The sequence below is a fragment of the Rousettus aegyptiacus genome, unplaced genomic scaffold (genome assembly GCF_014176215.1).
Source record: "Rousettus aegyptiacus isolate mRouAeg1 unplaced genomic scaffold, mRouAeg1.p scaffold_m13_p_6, whole genome shotgun sequence".
NCBI lineage: Eukaryota > Metazoa > Chordata > Mammalia > Chiroptera > Pteropodidae > Rousettus > Rousettus aegyptiacus.
The window spans coordinates 100,712,259-100,728,093 of record NW_023416309.1 but is presented as its reverse complement, the minus strand read 5'-3'; the positions used below and the strand labels follow the sequence as shown (position 1 = coordinate 100,728,093).

Here is a 15,835-nt window from a genome sequence, read left to right as displayed (position 1 = left end):
GGCAGGCCCGAGGGAGAAATGTCCATGAGAAGCAAGTTCAGAGACGTCAGCGTAGGATTTAAGCCTACAAAGGAAGGCAGCCTGGTGCATGGGGGAAGTACCAGGTTGGTTCCAATTACGGGCTCTTAAGTTCGAGCCTCAGTTTCATCTTCTGTAAAATGGGGTGCATAACCTAATACGATTTTGAGACTTTGAAGAAACAGCGGTGCGAGAGTAACACTAAAGTATTAGTCCTTTTCTTCCCTATTCATCCTTTCATCTACGAAGGACTCCGAGGCCCAGAGTGGGTTTATAACTTGCCCAAGGTCACGCAGAGGTGGGACGGATCCCAAGTTGAGCTAGGTTGAAACAGGATCTCCCTGCCCCCAAGCCAGCCATTCTGTCCAGCCTGCCCGGCCCGGGTTACATAGCCTACACCCCCACGGCACCCTGCAGTTAAGTGGTTTTGGAGCAAAAAGGGAATGGCGCTAATTCCTGTTTGTTGCGGTCGCAACAAAGTTGTAAAACCCCAGCAGGGAACCCAGCAGATAAATGTTTTCCGTCGCTCTCAAATCACCCGCGGCCTTGGGACTGATTCAACCCCTTGCCGCTGCGCGATCAGGCCACTGATGAAGAGCAGGAGAATGTGTTACCCACGCTGGTCTGGAAAGTTAGAGTGCTGGGCCTCCCGGTGCAGAGCTCGGCAAGGGGTCTGAGGGAGGGGGGTTGTGCGAATACGCTGTTAATGCGGTGCTGCCTCCACGTCACGCGCGACATAGAGATCCGTGACCTTGGCGCGCCCGGCCAGCTGGGCGCCAGCGGCATGGGACAAGAGCTCCGCCGGCTCCGGAGGAGGAGGCCGCGAGTGGGCGGGGCTGCCGTCACTCCGGGAGTGCGGCTGGTTGGCCCATGGGGGCGGGGCCTCGTGGCGTGGTTCAGGGGCGGGGCGGGCTTAGCGGTCTTTCTAGTCCGCGGTGGTGTTACGCTTGCGCTTGCCGGCCTCCGCACCGCTGCGGAGCAGGTATGGGCCCACCGGGCCCCGCGCACCGCGCCGCGCGAGCACCGGCTTAGAGCCAGGTGAGTGGGTCAGGGTCGGGGCTGAAGGCCCTGCTGGGGACAGGAGTAGGAGTTGGGTCTCTGGGCGTCCCGGGAAGCGTGAGCCAGGACTAGGTTGAGGATGCGGAGTTCCAGGCGGTTGGGTCGATCAAGTCGGCGGTACTGGGCTCCTCTGCGCGTGGGTCTCGGGCAGAGAGTATCTCCTAGGGGCGAGGAGAGATCTTGTCTCCGTATCTACTTCCTGTTCTCTGGACGGAGTCCCCGGTCTTATTCTGGGAAGAAAAAACAAATTGTCCTCATCCAGGCCTAGGGCCTGGCCCTTCCGGCCCGGGAGGGGATCCGGGGAAGGTCGGGTACCCAGCCTGCAGTCCTGAGAAAGCGGATAGACCCTTCGCTGCCATCGGATTTATTTACACATTCCCCTCACTGCCCAGTCCCACCTCTCCACGCTTGGTGACTTGGGGCTTACATGTGCCCGTCGCGAGGCTGGGTGCTGAAGTGGGGGTGGGGGCCTTAGGGGGTCGGCTCAGGCGTTTTGAACTTTGGGCCCGCGGGGCCAAAACGGAGGTCTGTGCTAAAGTATGCACTGTAAGCCTGTGAGGCGTGGACGAGGAAATGGCAGTGGGCTGGCTATACGTTATGGCCCGTTATCCCATTTTCCTAACTACACCCAGAGTGCCCTTGGGCAGATCATCAACCTCTTTGAGGTTAGTCTTGGCAAAATGGAACTGATAACTGCTTTAAAAGATTACTGTGAGAATCACTTGAACTCATTCTCTGAGTGAATGGGGGAAGGGTCCCCGTAAAGTCAGAAAGAGCCCTTCCTCATCCTCCCTCACCCCCCCTCCCCACCCCTACCTCCCCCCACTCCTATTTTGTGAGCTGGTACTCCTTTGAGCTTTGTTTTTCAGAACTGAAGCTACATGATGGCTGACCAGGACCCTGGGGGCATTAGCCTCCTCCAACAAATGGTGGCCTCAGGCACTGGGGCTGTGGTCACCTCCCTCTTCAGTAAGACTTGGGGAGGTGTGGTGGGAGCATCTGGAGACTGGGCAGACCAGAGATTGGCGGTGACTTAGTCCTGGAGGTGGGGTGTGGGGGGGTTCCTGAAAGGAGACTTCAGACTTTCCTTCTTCCCCAGTGACTCCCCTGGACGTGGTAAAGGTCCGCTTGCAGTCTCAGCGCCCCTCAGTGACCAGCGGTGAGTGCCTGACCCTGGAGCCAATAGGGGCTGGTGTCTGGGCAAAACGAGGATCTCCCAGAGATGGGGTCTCTGGGGCAGGTGAAGGGCTCTCCTGACTTAAGGGGCTGCCTTGTATTTTAGAGATGATGCCTCCCTCCAGACTCTGGAGCCTCTCCTGCACCAAATGTGAGTGCCCCAAGCCACAGAAAGCCTGTGAGGGTCGGGAGGAAGTATCCCAGTCGCTCCAGGGCACCTGTGGACCCCCCAGCCACAGACTAGCATGTGCTTCCAAGGCCCTGTCAGCCAGTCCTCTGTCTCGCACAAGAATGTGCACCTAGGGATCCCAGCCTCTGCTGGCTCTCCAGGAATGAGGCTTCACCACCCTCCTTGCAAGGTTCCAGGGCCCTGGCATCCTAATGTCCCCTCCCTTTCCCCAGTGCCCTCCTCTCTCCAACCCACAGGGAAGTGTCTCCTGTACTGCAATGGTGTCCTGGAGCCCCTATACCTGTGCCCTAATGGTGCTCGCTGTGCCACCTGGTTTCAGGACCCCACCCGCTTCACTGGCACCATGGTGAGGAGCAGCTGTGCCCTCAACTGGGTCTGTAGGCATTCCCCAGGGATTCAGATTGCTCAGGCAGCAGACTCAGGAAAGAACAGATAATGCAAAGTATGTAGAAGCAGCTAGCTTAGTTTGGGAAAGCCTTCCCTGAGGAGGTAGTGACTCCATAAGGGTTTGAAGGATGAATAGGAGTCCACCTGGGGTCGAATGGGAATTGCATGTATGGAGTCCTGAGGGGCTATTGCCTCCCAGCAGGACCCAGGACTGTGGGCAGAGGTGATGGTGTCAGTCTAGGGCCCAAACTGGGCCAGCCCCATCACAGGCTTTGTTTCATGTTCATCCTTCTTCCCCTGGGCTGGCATCTGTTTGGCCAGGATGCCTTTGTGAAGATTGTAAGACACGAGGGCACCAGAACCCTGTGGAGCGGCCTCCCAGCCACCTTGTGAGTACCCCAGTCCTGCATGTTGCCTTCTCTCATGCTCTGCAGATCCCTTGCTGCCCTGCTGGCTTGCTAGGTAGAGCAGGGGAGGCCTGGGAAGTTTGGGAGCCTCTGGGAGTCCCAGCTAACCTCCGTTCACACCCCCAGGGCGATGACTGTACCAGCCACTGCCATCTACTTTACCACCTATGATCAACTTAAGGCCTTCCTGTGGGGTCGAGCCTTGACCTCTGACCTTTATGTACCCATGGTGGCTGGCGCCCTGGCTCGCTGTGAGTATAGCCCTGAGCCCTTGATCTTCCTCTGACTACACCTGAATCTGAGTCCAGTCCTGTCTCCCAGCTCTGCTCTCTGCTGGCTTAGGGGTAGGGGGATGTCTTAGGTTCCAGACCCTGGGGCATGCTACTATTGGGACCTGTGAGCTGACCCCTCCTCACTGTTCCTTGCAGTGGGCACCGTGACTGTGATCAGCCCCCTGGAGCTGGTACGGACAAAGCTGCAGGCTCAGCACGTGTCATACCGGGAGCTGGGTGCCTGTGTCCGAGCTGCCGTGGTTCAGGGTGGCTGGCGCTCACTGTGGCTGGGCTGGGGCCCCACTGCCCTTCGGGATGTGCCCTTTTCAGGTAGGCATCAGAGGTACAGAGGACGGAGTAAGGGAGCCTTTGGGTAATGCACAAGAGGTCAACAGCCAAGTCTCAACTTTGGTACTGCTGATCTTGAAGTCACTTAACTTATGTGAGCTCTGACTGTCTCATCTGAAAATGGGCTCAGCAGGCAGGGTGTTCACCCAGATTTTTCTCAGGAGATAATTCCTGCAGAGAGCCTGTTATACAGAAACTAGTGTGTAGCAGACAGGCCTTTTTAACTGGAGGGTTTGGGGGGAGTGGTTGTGATATAGGTCAGTGGAAGACGGGAAGTCTGGGGCCCACCCCACTGCCTTCCCCATCTCTAATGAGTATACCCCGTGCCCCAAAGCCCTGTACTGGTTCAACTATGAGCTGGTGAAGAGCTGGCTGAGTGGGCTCAGGCCAAAGGACCAGACATCAGTGGGCATCAGCTTTGTGGCTGGAGGCATCTCAGGGACGGTGAGTTGACCAGGCTGGGGGTGAGGCTGGCAGAGGTGTTCCTGGGGGGGATGCTCTGGAGGAGGCCTTGCATAGCAGTGCATCAACCAACTGCCTTTCGAGAAGCAAGCTCGCCCTCCATGGTGATAAGGCTGGCAGACCCTGGCTGGATGCAAGGGATGGGGGTCCTGGGAGTGAAGATGAGCCTTCTCCCCCAACCCCACTAGGTGGCGGCCATCCTGACTCTACCCTTCGATGTGGTGAAGACTCAACGCCAAGTTGCGCTGGGAGCAGTGGAGGCTGTGAGAGGTGAGGGGCCTGGCTGGCGCAGGGTGAGGGGAAGTGGGAGTCCGGGTGGGGTCTTACTGGGCCGTGCCTTGTGCCGCAGTGTCGCCCCCGCACGCCAACTCTACCTGGCTACTGCTGCGGAGGATCCGGGCCGAGTCTGGCACCAGGGGACTCTTTGCAGGTGGGTGTCTGTGTGTGTGTCCAGGCCTTGGTAGGGTCGGGTCCCCTAGGGCCTGACCTCTGACCCCATCCTCACCCTCCCGCTGCAGGCTTCCTCCCAAGGATCATCAAGGTCGCCCCCTCCTGTGCCATCATGATCAGCACTTATGAGTTTGGCAAAAGTTTCTTCCAGAGGCTCAACCAGGAACAGTCTTTGGGCCTGTGAAAAGGATCAAGGAGATGAGGGCCCAATTTCTTCCATGAATGGGGTGGGGCAGGAGGAGACTGAGCCAAGTGCCTTGTCTTCAGGGGAGGGGCCTCATTTTTCTTCCCTCTCAACTCTGAGCCCCATGGGTAGGGGCCACCCCTTTAGGCCCACCCAGGCCCCCCTCAGACACATTTCATTTGTCCCCATTCCCAGACCCCAAGGATCATCACTTTTCTACTCTGTTCCCCAAGTTCAAGACCAAATCTATTAATTCTCCCTGCCCTTGCCTATTTCCCTGTGTGTTTGTTGTAGCTGGGCCTGCCCCAGGAGCCACAAAACCCTGGACCTGGTGTAGTTTGAACCCATCCCTGTTAATTCCTGAGTCTAAAGATGATGAACTTTTCTCCAGTGCCTGTGACTGCAGGGGCAAGGGGGCTGTGGGGCGGGGGAAGTGGGACTTGGTGAGTGATTTGTATAGAGGAGGCCTGGAAGGGGCCTTGGTGTTCGCTTTGGCTGCCCAGGAGATGCCCATGTAGAGGACACCGCTCCTCTCCCCCCCCCCCCCCCAAATTGAGTGAGGACCTTAAGTTGATGAGGGGCAATAAGCAATAGCGTGGTTGTGTTAGGACCAGGGTAGAAGGTGGTGAGATGGCCTCCCAAGGGTCCATTTAAGAGATGACAGGGGGGAGTGTCACTTCACAGCTAGGCTTTGGCCTAATAGAAGGGTCTGTAACTTTGGGCCAAAGCTGAATTGCTCAGATGATGGAAAGAAAACGGCCCTGCCAGGGCTTGCCTTCCATCCTGCCCCCAGGATGTTCAGTTTCTTCTCTGCCTGAGGTTGAGCAAGTTCTTAAAGGAGTATCAGGTTGAAGAGGCACTAAGTGTGTCTTGGTCCTGCCGTAGGCAGACCTCATACACAGGACACGTCATACAAAAGTCACCCACTCGCTGAACTACTCTAACTCACTTTCTCCCACTGATTCTACTCCATGTGGTCTAGCATTGCCTTGGTTATGGGCCTGGCACTGGCTCCATCACATTCTGCCGACCTCAGGACAGCCCTGTCCCAACCCCCACAGACAAAGCTACCCTCAGTCCTCTGGTTTTTATTGGCCTGATCTCCCAGGGCCCCTGCCCTGGGGGGCTGAGGAAGAAGTGACTCCAAAGAAGGAACACAGAGGAACAGATAGGAGAGGGAGAGGTGAGGGTGCTGAGGCGGGGCCACGTTCCTGAAGAGGCCGGAGGAGATAAGCGAAGGAGAGTCCCAGGAGGGAGCCAGCCAGGCATCAGGGTCATCAGAATGGCACGAGCTTTGCCAAGGTCTCCCTGTGGCCTTGGTGTCCCCACCTCACCTAACCCACTTCCCTTGGCAGCCGTACCTTCCTTGCGCAGAAGGTTAAAACCAGAAGCAAAGAGTGTTTTTCCCAAGAACCCCTGGCTGGGTGGGCAGCGTTCTCTAGGAGGATGGCCTGGATTAGGGGGCTCTGAGGAAAGGTGGCAGGCATCTGTGCCCCTGGCAAGTGGGGCTGGCACGGCCCACACTGCTCCTCAGCTGGGGCTCAGTGCCGGGCTGCCCTCAGGACTGTCGCTCACCAGGCACTCGTTGGATTTGAAGCTCGCCAGGGACTTGCAGCTGGGGATGGAGGCCAGGGAGCCGCAGAGGCCCAGCATGGAGGGCGTGGGGTCCTTCCCTGGGGAGAGAGGGTGGGTGAGGCATGTGTGGGGTGTGTGGGCACAAGCAGTGAAGGGGGAACCCTCCGGTCACCCCTCCCCCCCAGGAGACGCCTCGTTTCTGCAGTATTTGCCATTTCCATTACACCTTGATAAGCACCTGCCTGTGCCGTGCACAGTGCTAGGGACACTGTATTGTAATCGTCAGTTTATGTCTCTGTCTCCCCCTGAGGTTCATCCTCTCTTTGTCCATTTATTAAACACATGGTGAGCATTTGTTCCGTTCCAAGCAGTGGGGATACAGAGAACGGACGAGACGTGGTCCCTGCCCTCACGGAGCTCACAGTCTGGTGGGGAGACAGACACACAGACAGTCACAAACACAGTGTGGTGGGGTCACACGTCCATAGCCTGCCTTGTCTCAAAGAAGATCTAGAGTCATCCAGTACAGTGTGGTTTTTAGAAAGAAAGACAGGACGTCCAGGCACCAGGAAAACTAGGGTGGGAAACCAAGGTGAAGCCACGGGGAGGGCAACACAAAATGCATGCGTTGAAGTCCTGGACATTCGCTTGAAGGGAGCCACTAATTTGGCTCTGAGCTTCCTGGCAGCCAAAGAAAAGGGGGAAACAAGGGTCAGGCAGGCGGTTCACAGAATGCAAGATAAGAGCAAGTTAGGCAAAGAGCTCCCCCAAGAATTTGTGACTCCCCCCCCCCCTTGAGGATGTCACTACGAAAAAGCTATTAAGCCTATGCTAACACTGGTGATTACTTTAATCAACATCCCCATTTTACAGATGAAAAGGGCTCAGCAAGGTGAATTGACCGAGCTCCACAGCCAGAGTGGGGGCAGCTGGGATTTGTGTCACGTCTGCCAGATACCTCTAACCAAGCTCTTAATTGCTGTGCTAAGCTCTCTGAAAGTACCAAGTGACCACAGGCCCCAGGGCCTAGCTGTAGCCCTTCTTGGAGGGATGCTGGATGCTAGATTAGGGGGGCTCACCAATGGGGCCCCAGGGCTCCTCATCCCGTTTGCCCTCTCCCAGGTGCTGGGAGTCCGAACTCAGACTGGCTTCAGCTGATAGTGGTTCCGTGCTCATGAAGCTGTGTCTGTGGCAGAGCAGAGAGCTGGGGTGTGGGCAGAGGCCAACTGCCACGGCCCCAGCCCCACCCCAATGCCTCTCTTCCTCAGGAGGGACCAGCACTCTGGCCCAAGCCAGGGCTGGCTGGGCTTACCTCCTGTAGAGCTTGGGGTTGCTGACACCTTCAGCCCCATTGAGTGTTCCCAGTGATGGCCATTGGTTGACCAGGGGCGTGGTGAGCTCCTTGGAACCCTGAGCCAGGGGAGCGTGGTCACCAGGGATCAGACCTGTCCTGGGATGGGGAGGGGTGGGTCAGGCTGGCTGGGAGAGGGAGCAGAAGTGGGGAAGGGGACTAAACAAAGGGTGGGGGAGGGGATAGGATTGAAACCTGGGTAGCAGAAATGGGGACAGAATGTTGAGGATCAGTGGGGCAGATCCTGGGAGTCAGTGGAGGGTACTGGGGGTCAGGGGCGATGGGTTAGTGCACTCACATTGGGGGTTAGAGGGAGTCATGGGGTGTTGTGGGAGTCAGTGGAGAATAGCGTGGGAATCCTAAAGGGTAAATGGGAGCGGTTCTTGAAGAATTATGCTGGGTGATGGAAAGGTTTAGGGGGGAAATGTCGGAGGGATCAGTAAGAGTGAGGTCTAGAGTAACCATGGGTGGTGACTATCAGTAGGCCTGTGTTGCACATCAGAGGGAATAATTCAATCACGTTGAAGGTCACTGAGTAACATTAGAGGTCGTTATGAGTAATGTCAGGGTCCCTGGAGTAATGTTGGAGGGCCATTCTAGCTGATGTTGGGTAATCGAGGGTGAAGTGGGGAGCTGGCTTTGGGGGAGTCCCAGAATTTTATGTTGAGGATAATGTTAAGTGGTCACTGGGGCGGGGGTGGGGTGGGGGTGGGGTGGGGGGTCCTCAGGGTAGAGGTGATGGGATCAGTTTGATGCTGGCAGTTGGTTGAGTTGGGTACGGGTATAAGGAAAGATGAAATTAGAGTCAGTGGAGGCGAGATGGTTCCCTGGGGGTGAGGTGGTCAGGGTGGCCAGGGTCAGGGCTCAGGGCGGCGGCGGCGCTCACAACTGCTCCTGCAGCTCCAGGATCACGCCTTCCAGCTCCCGCTTCTCGCGCTGGTTCTGCGCCGCCGCCTCCTCGAGCTGCAGCTGCAGCCGCCGGTTCTCCGCCTCCAGGTCCTTCAGCTGGGACTCGCGCAGACGCACCAGCTCTTCCAGGTAACCCTGCGGGGCGCCGGCTCAGCCCAGGCAGCGGGAGCAGGGTCCCAGCGGCCGCCTGGCCCGTCCCCCACCCCCGCCCAGCTACCGGTCGCCCGCGCGGCGCGGCGCGCACCTTCTGCGCGTAGACGATGCGAAACTTCTGTTCCATCTTGTGCCACTTGCTGTACCAGCTGTCTTCGTCGGTGACGAGCGGCAGGTACGGGTGCTCCGGCGAGTTGTCCTCACTCGTGCTGCTCTCGGCACTGTGCCGCTCCTCCTCGTCCGTCAGGTAGTCATAGCTTAAAGTAGGGAGCAGTGGCACTGGCAGGTTTGGCCCCGCCCACGAGGCCCACGCTGCCCCCTTGGGCAGGGGGCGCGGTGCCTGCCCAGCCAGTCCCCTGCTGCCATCTCCACCCCTCCAGGCAGGAGTCCGCCCTCGCCCACCGCAACAACTGGGCTCCTCACCTCTGGGTGAACTTTAGGTAGGGCGTGTAATCGATGACCACAGGGGTCTTCCCATCCAGCACTTCACCCTTTAGGCAGAAACTGGGGGAATAGGACCCATAGGGTCGGGGGCGAGGTATGAGGAAATGGGGGTATGAACATTCACAAGGGAGCACCCCACCGCCAACACCGCCGCCGCCATCTCTGCTGCCGCCTCCCGGACCCCACCTGAAGTCTATAGCGCTCAGTCCAATCAGCATCCCGGTGAGGACAGTGGCTTCCTCCCTCAGCATGATGGCTCCCGAGTCATAGAAACGTCTGTGAGGAGGAGGTGGGTCTGATGGTGCAGCATCCTCCCAGGGCGATTCCATCCCTCAGGACCTGCCCTTGGCTTCCTACAAACTTTTCCTAGAAGAAGGAGGTATCTCCTCCCTGCTCACCCCTTAGGTGTGGACTTTGTGTCTCCCTCAGACCGAAGCCCACTGGGTGTAGTGCCTGTGTCTCCTAACTATTAGAACATGTGCACCCTGAGAATAGCTTCTCCTCCATCCTCTAAACTACCCCTTTCCCACCAAATACAGTCACCCTGACCCTTAAAAGCAGGAAACACATTCTAATCATTAATGCTTGGCATACAGTAGGTGCTCAAAAACATGTTAATGTGACCTCTGAAATGTGGGGAGATAGAATGCAGTAAAAACATCAGGTTGGGTGTAGCCACTGGGATGTACTCTACTTCAAACACACCATCCCCCACTGGCACATCCCACCTGTGACCCTGCCCCCAGATCCTATCTGTCTTCAAAGTCACAGTGCGGAGAATGAAGCTCTCTGCATGCTGAGACTGCAGCCCATGGACAGCAAGTACACACTGCTGCCATTGTTTGAGGAACAGGTAGGGCTGTGTGTTGAAAGTCATGGAACAAGGCCAACAAGTAAAACAATACATAGTAGAGACTTGTTCAAAGGTGTATCTAAAGATAGAGTTGTATACGAGACTGGTGCTGGAAAGTGATGGGGATAATCAATTTGACCTGGCAGAGATGTTGGTGGTGCCAAATGTGTGTGTGTTTCAGGACTCCAGGCTGGGCTGACCTGCGAACAGTCTGGGAGAGGGAAACTAGTGGCGCATGCTGGGAATTGTAGTCCAGATACTGAAAGTTGCTGCAGAAACTTAAGGATCAAGTGTGTTTAGGCAGTGAACATGTACACTGGGACCTGTGGCCCGAGCTGAGAGGGTCTGACCTTGTGGTCCGGGTATCGCGCAGGGCTGTGGTGATGTATTCCGACATGCGCTTCTCCATCAGTGCTACCCGGATCCATGCCCGACCCTGGAAGGCACGATCACTTTTATTTGCTGCCCGAAAGGGCCCATGTGTGAACCACTGAGTCTAGACCTCCTATGGTTCTTCTCTCCACTGCCTGTTGCAGGCCCCTCACCTTGGCTCGGGCTGTGCTGATGTTCTCCATGTTCTCAATGCTGCTCACACAGTTGTTCGGCACTTTACTGCAGGCCAGCCGGATATAGTCCCAGAAGCCACGCTGCCCATCTGAGCTGAACCAGCTCACCGGACCTGCTGGGGCACAGGCTGAGCCAGGGCAGGGTGGGGGTTCAGCAAGACCAGGGAGTTTGGAGAGGGTCCATGTAACGGTATACATGCATGCATAAGTATAAGCCACACATGCACAGAGCGCCTACCCTAAACATGCACACACGTGCATGTACACAAATGGCATGCCAGGTTATAACCGCATGCCTAGAAGACCCCTCTCCATGTTCCCAGCTCTGTGCATGAGCTTCTGCGAATGGCTCAGAATTGGAGCCTGGGTCAGTGATGGGCTCAGAAAGCCAAAGAGTAGATCAGAGCAGGGTGGCTGGAAACTAAAGTCTGAGAGATGGGAGAGCTGAGCCACAGAGGACAGGAACCTGGGCCCACCTTTGAAACGGTGACTGAGGATCTGCTCTAAGATAGCTGCAAAATTCACAAACTCCTCGGATGAGTCGTCGATGGGATCTGCTGTGTACTTCTCCAACAGTGTTTTCACAGAGAACCTGGGTTGGGGGTAGGGAGAAGGGGCAGTGGGGTGTCAGGTGAGAAGACAGGGTGATAGTGGTAGGGGAAGGGAGTCAGGCAAAGAGAGGGAGCGAAGGGTGGGGAAGAGGTCATGAAGAGTTAGTTACGCATGTAATGGAGGGCAGACGGAAAGAGGGTGGGAGACAGGTGAGAACATAGTGACCATAAAGGTATGGTGACATGGGAGTGCTAAGATGGCAGATGGGAGACTGATTAACACAGTAGGTGACAGGAGAGGTGACAGCCAGAGGAAGGAAGCTTTGGGAACAAGGTATGAGAGGAGAATGAAACAATAGGTAGAAAGTCGAGGCACCTAGAGCCAGCGGGCTGCCCCAGAGCCCCTCCTCACCCTTTGGAGTTCCATTCTCTCTGTGTATGGGTTGTGGCCAGCTAAGAGTTAGAAGCCGGTTTGTGTCCCTGCCCTGAGTTGTCTTCTGCTCTTGCTAGAATAACCATCAGTCCCTCCTGGGGTGGGGTTCACCTGTGCCAGAGCCTATGAGTTGGCTCCAAGCACATGGGGCATGGGCCTGCATGGTGACCAGGTGGGCTCTTAGCACAGAGAGGCCCCCCTTCCTCATTTCCTTCCCAGCTTGGCCACCCACACACCAGCTGCCCAGAACTAGGTGATGCAGAGCTGGGCCCGGGGAGGTGCAGGGTATGGGTCTGACGCACAATGGGTGGACGTGGGCATTGGGCACAGATCTCTGGAAAGAGCCTTGGGGACTCTGACATGATTTTTCAGAGAGGAAGGGAGCCAAAGAAAGCCAATGGGGCTGAGGGGTAGTGATTGCTTCTCCTGCAGTCTCCACCTACCATGGGTGCAATGGGGTGGGTCAGGGCTGAGGACACTGCTCCCAGCATCCCATTATTGTGGGTGGCAGAGCAGATATGGGGGCTGCTTGGAAATGCCCTTTTTCCCCTAAGCTTATCAAGCCCTGTAACATACCAAGCACTATGCTTTGCACTTATTATCTCATCCATCCCTAAAGCAGCCCTGGAAGGTAGTCCCTCTTAATATCACCATCATCCTCATTTCACAGATAAGGTAACTGAGGGTCCAAGAGGTTGACTGCTCTGTTCAGGGTCACACAGCTTGTGAGGAGCCAAGTAGATATTTCTGATTCCAAAGGCCTTGCTCTTTCTGCTACATTTTATGGCCTCCTGGTGGCTGTCATGATTACCAAAGACCCGAGCAGCCCCTGCCTCCTCCACCCTCTGTCCTCCACTCCAGCCCTCAGGCCAATGACAGGACTGAGTCCACAGGCCTCCTTTCCTTCCCTCTGGGCTTAAAGTTGGTCTGGCCTGAGATTAGAGCCAGGTCAGTGTTGAGGTGGCACTTACAGGGAGGCAGCCTGGTAGACTCAAGTTCTGTTTCCTTATGATATCCCTGTGACCTTGAACAAGTCATCTAATCCCTCAGAGGCCCATTGTCCCAGGTGCAAAAAGGAAAAACAGTACCTCATTAATTTTGGTTCAGATCTCAGGTGGTACTGAGTGGAGGTGAGTGTGTACAGGCAGGGGGTATGAGGAGCTGGGCCATCTATGAGAAGGTTTGGGGCATTCTCTGAGATTCACTATGCAGTCCTCCCACCCCATGATTTCTTCTGGTCATCTGGGTCAGACCACAGTGGGGGCCTGGGGCTGATTTCAGCATGGCAGCCATCTGCCATCTGTCCTTGGGGCACTGCATAGCTGGTCATTGCCCTTGGGAGCCCTGTGGTGTGCTCTCTGTTAGGAGGTACAGTGGCTGCTACAAGTTACTATGGAGACAGGGAGGCCGGGGCCCAAGGGAGCTCTCAACCTGCTAAGGGAATTGTTTCAGGAGTTGGAGGCAAATCACGTGACAGTAATAAGTTGGCAGGGGCCTGAGAGGTTTCTGAACCTTTGTCATGACTCTCATGCCCAAAAATCTTTATCCCTGACACCGCAGCTCTAAGCCCACTTGCAATCCACCAGAACCTCTGCTTCTACAGCCTAGGCCAAGGAGAGTCTCTGCCTTCCCCACATGCTCAAGAGGTCCAGCTGTCTTGGCAGGCCAGAGAAAGAAGAACCGGGGATGTCAAGAGGAAGAAGAGGGACAGGAAGAGTGTCATCAGGATGGGACTATTTTCAAGTGCCAGGCACTGGGCTAGGCCCCTACATGGATTATGTCATTCCCATTCCTTGGCATGGCTGTTACATCCATAATGGGGATGATAAGGCACCCAAGGCTCAGACTGAGGTTGCACAGCTAATAACTGATGAAGTAAGAGCTTGCACCTTAGGATGATCTGGCTCCAAAGGCAGAAATCTTTTACACCACATTGGCAGGGTTTTGGATGTGACATTTCAGGCATTTTTACAGAGGTCTGGTGTGCACAGCACTGCTAGGCACTAGAGATATAGTACAAGATAGATTCAGTGTGGTCGGGTGTGTGCCCAGAAACCTTAGAAGGAGCTCTGGGACACAGGAGCCAGGGCACCATGTGGCACTGATTCCTGGGATAAGGAGCAGGGCCAAGGCCTATGTGCAGGCAAGTAGGGATGGGAAGGGAAGACAGTTGAGCCATGCACTGGGAGTCTCTGCTGTCACAGGTGGGATGGGGGGCAAGGAGGTTGCAGGTGGAGAAGGCAGTTGGCATGGAGACCCTAGAGGAATACGTGAGTACAGGTGGGGACTGAGGGAGAAAGGCTGAGCAATTTGCCATTCTTGGCTTCAGTGCAGGATAGGGAGGGTGAGTCTTTGCAGGGCTGAAGTGGGAAGGTTCACTTCCTGGGCCCCAAGAAAGTGAGGGACTCTTTCTAATACTGCGACAGCCCCACCCTCAGGGACTAATGGGCCTGCCCTCCCAGTCTTCTCTTCTTGAACTCAGGAGACCTAGGCTTCCAGGGCCAGCCCCTCAGTTCGTCTGGATGAATTTGGGGTCTTTGCCTAGTTGACTGCCACAGGCTGCAGTTGCCCAGAGAAGGAAGATAGCACCATCCTTCAGGAATCGAGCATTAGAAAATCTCCCAGGAAAGCCCCATCCTAGAGAGGCCAGGCTGGTGGGTAGCAGAGAGGGTACGCTTGGAGGGTGGTCTTCCTCCTACACCATCAGTTCTGTTCCCACTGCCTAACTGCCCCCAGCAAGGGAGCCAGCCATCCCCACCCCTCCCCCTCACGCACAATGTCACTTCCTGGATCTCACAGGAAGCTGCAGTGCCAATTAAGCACCCCTCACCCTCCAGGCCCCAGGCTGGGCACAGGCCTGGCTTGGCCTAGAAGGGTAGGGACCAGACCTCCAAACCCCCTCCCCGGTCTGAGTCTGAGAGGGACAGTGGACGCATTCCTCTTAACCCTGTGCCTCCCTTTTTTCCACGGCTGCTCTGTATCCACCTACCTGTACACTCATCCAGGTTTCCGCAGCCCACCCTGCCGCCTCCCCGACCACCCCACCCCCACTCGCCAGCAGCGCACACCTGCACACGGTGATCAGGTTCCTACGCTCCACGGCCACATTGCGGGAAGACGCTTTCTTGGAGGACAGCCCCAGAGCCATGGTGGTCTGGACAAAGCTCGCTTCCATCCAGATGTGCGGCCACTGCTGCTGCCACCAGCTGCCCCCCAACCCCGCCCGGCACCCCGGCACCCTCGCGGGATCACGGCTGGGCCCTCTGCCCGCCAGAGCCCCGCGACCCCTCTACGGCCATCCCCCTGCTGCTGCTCGGGTGCCGGCCCCCTGGCTCCCTCCCCCCGCGGCGATTCCGGAGCAAAACAAGGCCGGGGAGGGAGCTCTCCGAGGTGCTGAGCCGAGGCCGTCACCCCCCTCCCCTAGCCACTCGCCTCCCCCGCCAGTGACGTCAGGACTCTCGGGCCCCGCCCCCTGGCGGGCCAGGGACCAATCCGCAGAGGGCGCAGGATTTAGGGGGGAGGGGAGAGGCCAGGGTCCCAGGGAGAGCAAAGGGGGTCCCCGGAAGAGGCAGCGAAAGGAAGGAGTAAGAAGAGTTAATCTGGCCTGTCCTCCGCCCCCGCACCCAGAGCCCGGGACCCCTCTCTTCACGTCTTTGAGCTCCGGCATCTCTCCTCCTTTGGTGTCTATCTCAGATTTCTTCCCTTGCTGCCTGGGGAATGGAGGTTCTCACCTCCAGTACCCTCATCCCAGCCCCACCCCTTCAGTATCGGCCTTGCCCTATGCTGCTAACCCAGGAGGGCAAGGAGCAGTCAGAGAGACTGCATATCTGTCTGTCGCCTGGGCTCCACTTGGCTGCACTAGCTTGTGGAATCAACCACTCCTAGGGTGGGGGATGGGATTCCAGAATCAGCCGGAGGAGCCCAGAGCCTGGAACCACTCAGGACAGTGAGTAGAGAATAGAGTGACAGCTAAGGGCCCGGGCTCTGAGGAGGTTCCCAGCAGTAGAGCTGGTGCCACAGGGGCCTGCTTCCCCTCAGAATCCTGCC

General features: G+C 56.8%; 2 protein-coding genes across 11 annotated transcripts; one reads left to right on the top strand and one right to left on the bottom strand.

Annotated features, from left to right (window-relative positions):
* The first annotated feature begins 929 nt into the window (after positions 1-929).
* Positions 930-5,339, top strand: SLC25A39 (solute carrier family 25 member 39). Of its 7 annotated transcripts, none has more exons than XM_036223287.1 (12): positions 930-1,056; positions 1,947-2,046; positions 2,177-2,236; positions 2,360-2,404; positions 2,680-2,789; positions 3,152-3,219; positions 3,364-3,488; positions 3,666-3,839; positions 4,192-4,301; positions 4,508-4,588; positions 4,665-4,749; positions 4,838-5,339. In XM_036223287.1, the coding sequence occupies exons 2-12, from the start codon at positions 1,959-1,961 to the stop codon at positions 4,951-4,953; spliced, it is 1,062 nt and encodes a 353-aa protein (XP_036079180.1). In that variant the 5' UTR covers positions 930-1,056; positions 1,947-1,958; the 3' UTR covers positions 4,954-5,339. The 7 variants fall into 7 exon arrangements, with proteins under 7 accessions (XP_036079180.1, XP_015995215.1, XP_036079179.1 ...); XM_016139729.2 differs by having other exon boundaries at positions 4,508-4,589; positions 4,669-4,749; XM_036223286.1 differs by having other exon boundaries at positions 2,656-2,789.
* Positions 5,340-5,981: 642 nt separating this feature from the next.
* On the bottom strand, positions 5,982-15,209 carry RUNDC3A (RUN domain containing 3A). Of its 4 annotated transcripts, none has more exons than XM_016139725.2 (11): positions 14,857-15,209; positions 11,281-11,396; positions 10,784-10,932; positions 10,589-10,674; positions 9,572-9,661; positions 9,365-9,445; positions 9,033-9,198; positions 8,766-8,923; positions 7,841-7,978; positions 7,608-7,714; positions 5,982-7,209 (listed from the first exon to the last, which is right to left on the bottom strand). In XM_016139725.2, exons 1-11 carry the CDS (start codon positions 14,961-14,963, stop codon positions 7,190-7,192), a joined length of 1,218 nt encoding a protein of 405 aa, XP_015995211.1. In that variant the 5' UTR covers positions 14,964-15,209; the 3' UTR covers positions 5,982-7,189. The 4 variants fall into 4 exon arrangements, with proteins under 4 accessions (XP_015995211.1, XP_015995207.1, XP_015995209.1 ...); XM_016139721.2 differs by having other exon boundaries at positions 5,983-6,626; positions 10,784-10,917; positions 14,857-15,195; XM_016139723.2 differs by having other exon boundaries at positions 5,984-6,626.
* Positions 15,210-15,835: the final 626 nt, after the last annotated feature.

Excerpts from the sequence above, each read along its gene's own strand:
- SLC25A39 (XM_036223286.1), top strand. The coding sequence starts at position 1,959 with ATGATGGCTGACCAGGACCCTGGGGGCATTAGCCTCCTCCAACAAATG. Across the intron at positions 3,220-3,363 it reads AGCGGCCTCCCAGCCACCTT|GGCGATGACTGTACCAGCCA; the intron begins GTGAGTACCCCA and ends TCACACCCCCAG. Across the intron at positions 3,489-3,665 it reads GGCTGGCGCCCTGGCTCGCT|TGGGCACCGTGACTGTGATC; the intron begins GTGAGTATAGCC and ends TGTTCCTTGCAG.
- RUNDC3A (XM_016139723.2), bottom strand. The coding sequence starts at position 14,963 with ATGGAAGCGAGCTTTGTCCAGACCACCATGGCTCTGGGGCTGTCCTCC. Across the intron at positions 9,446-9,571 it reads CTGAGCGCTATAGACTTCAG|TTTCTGCCTAAAGGGTGAAG; the intron begins GTGGGGTCCGGG and ends CTATTCCCCCAG. Across the intron at positions 8,924-9,032 it reads GCATCGTCTACGCGCAGAAG|GGTTACCTGGAAGAGCTGGT; the intron begins GTGCGCGCCGCG and ends GGCGCCCCGCAG.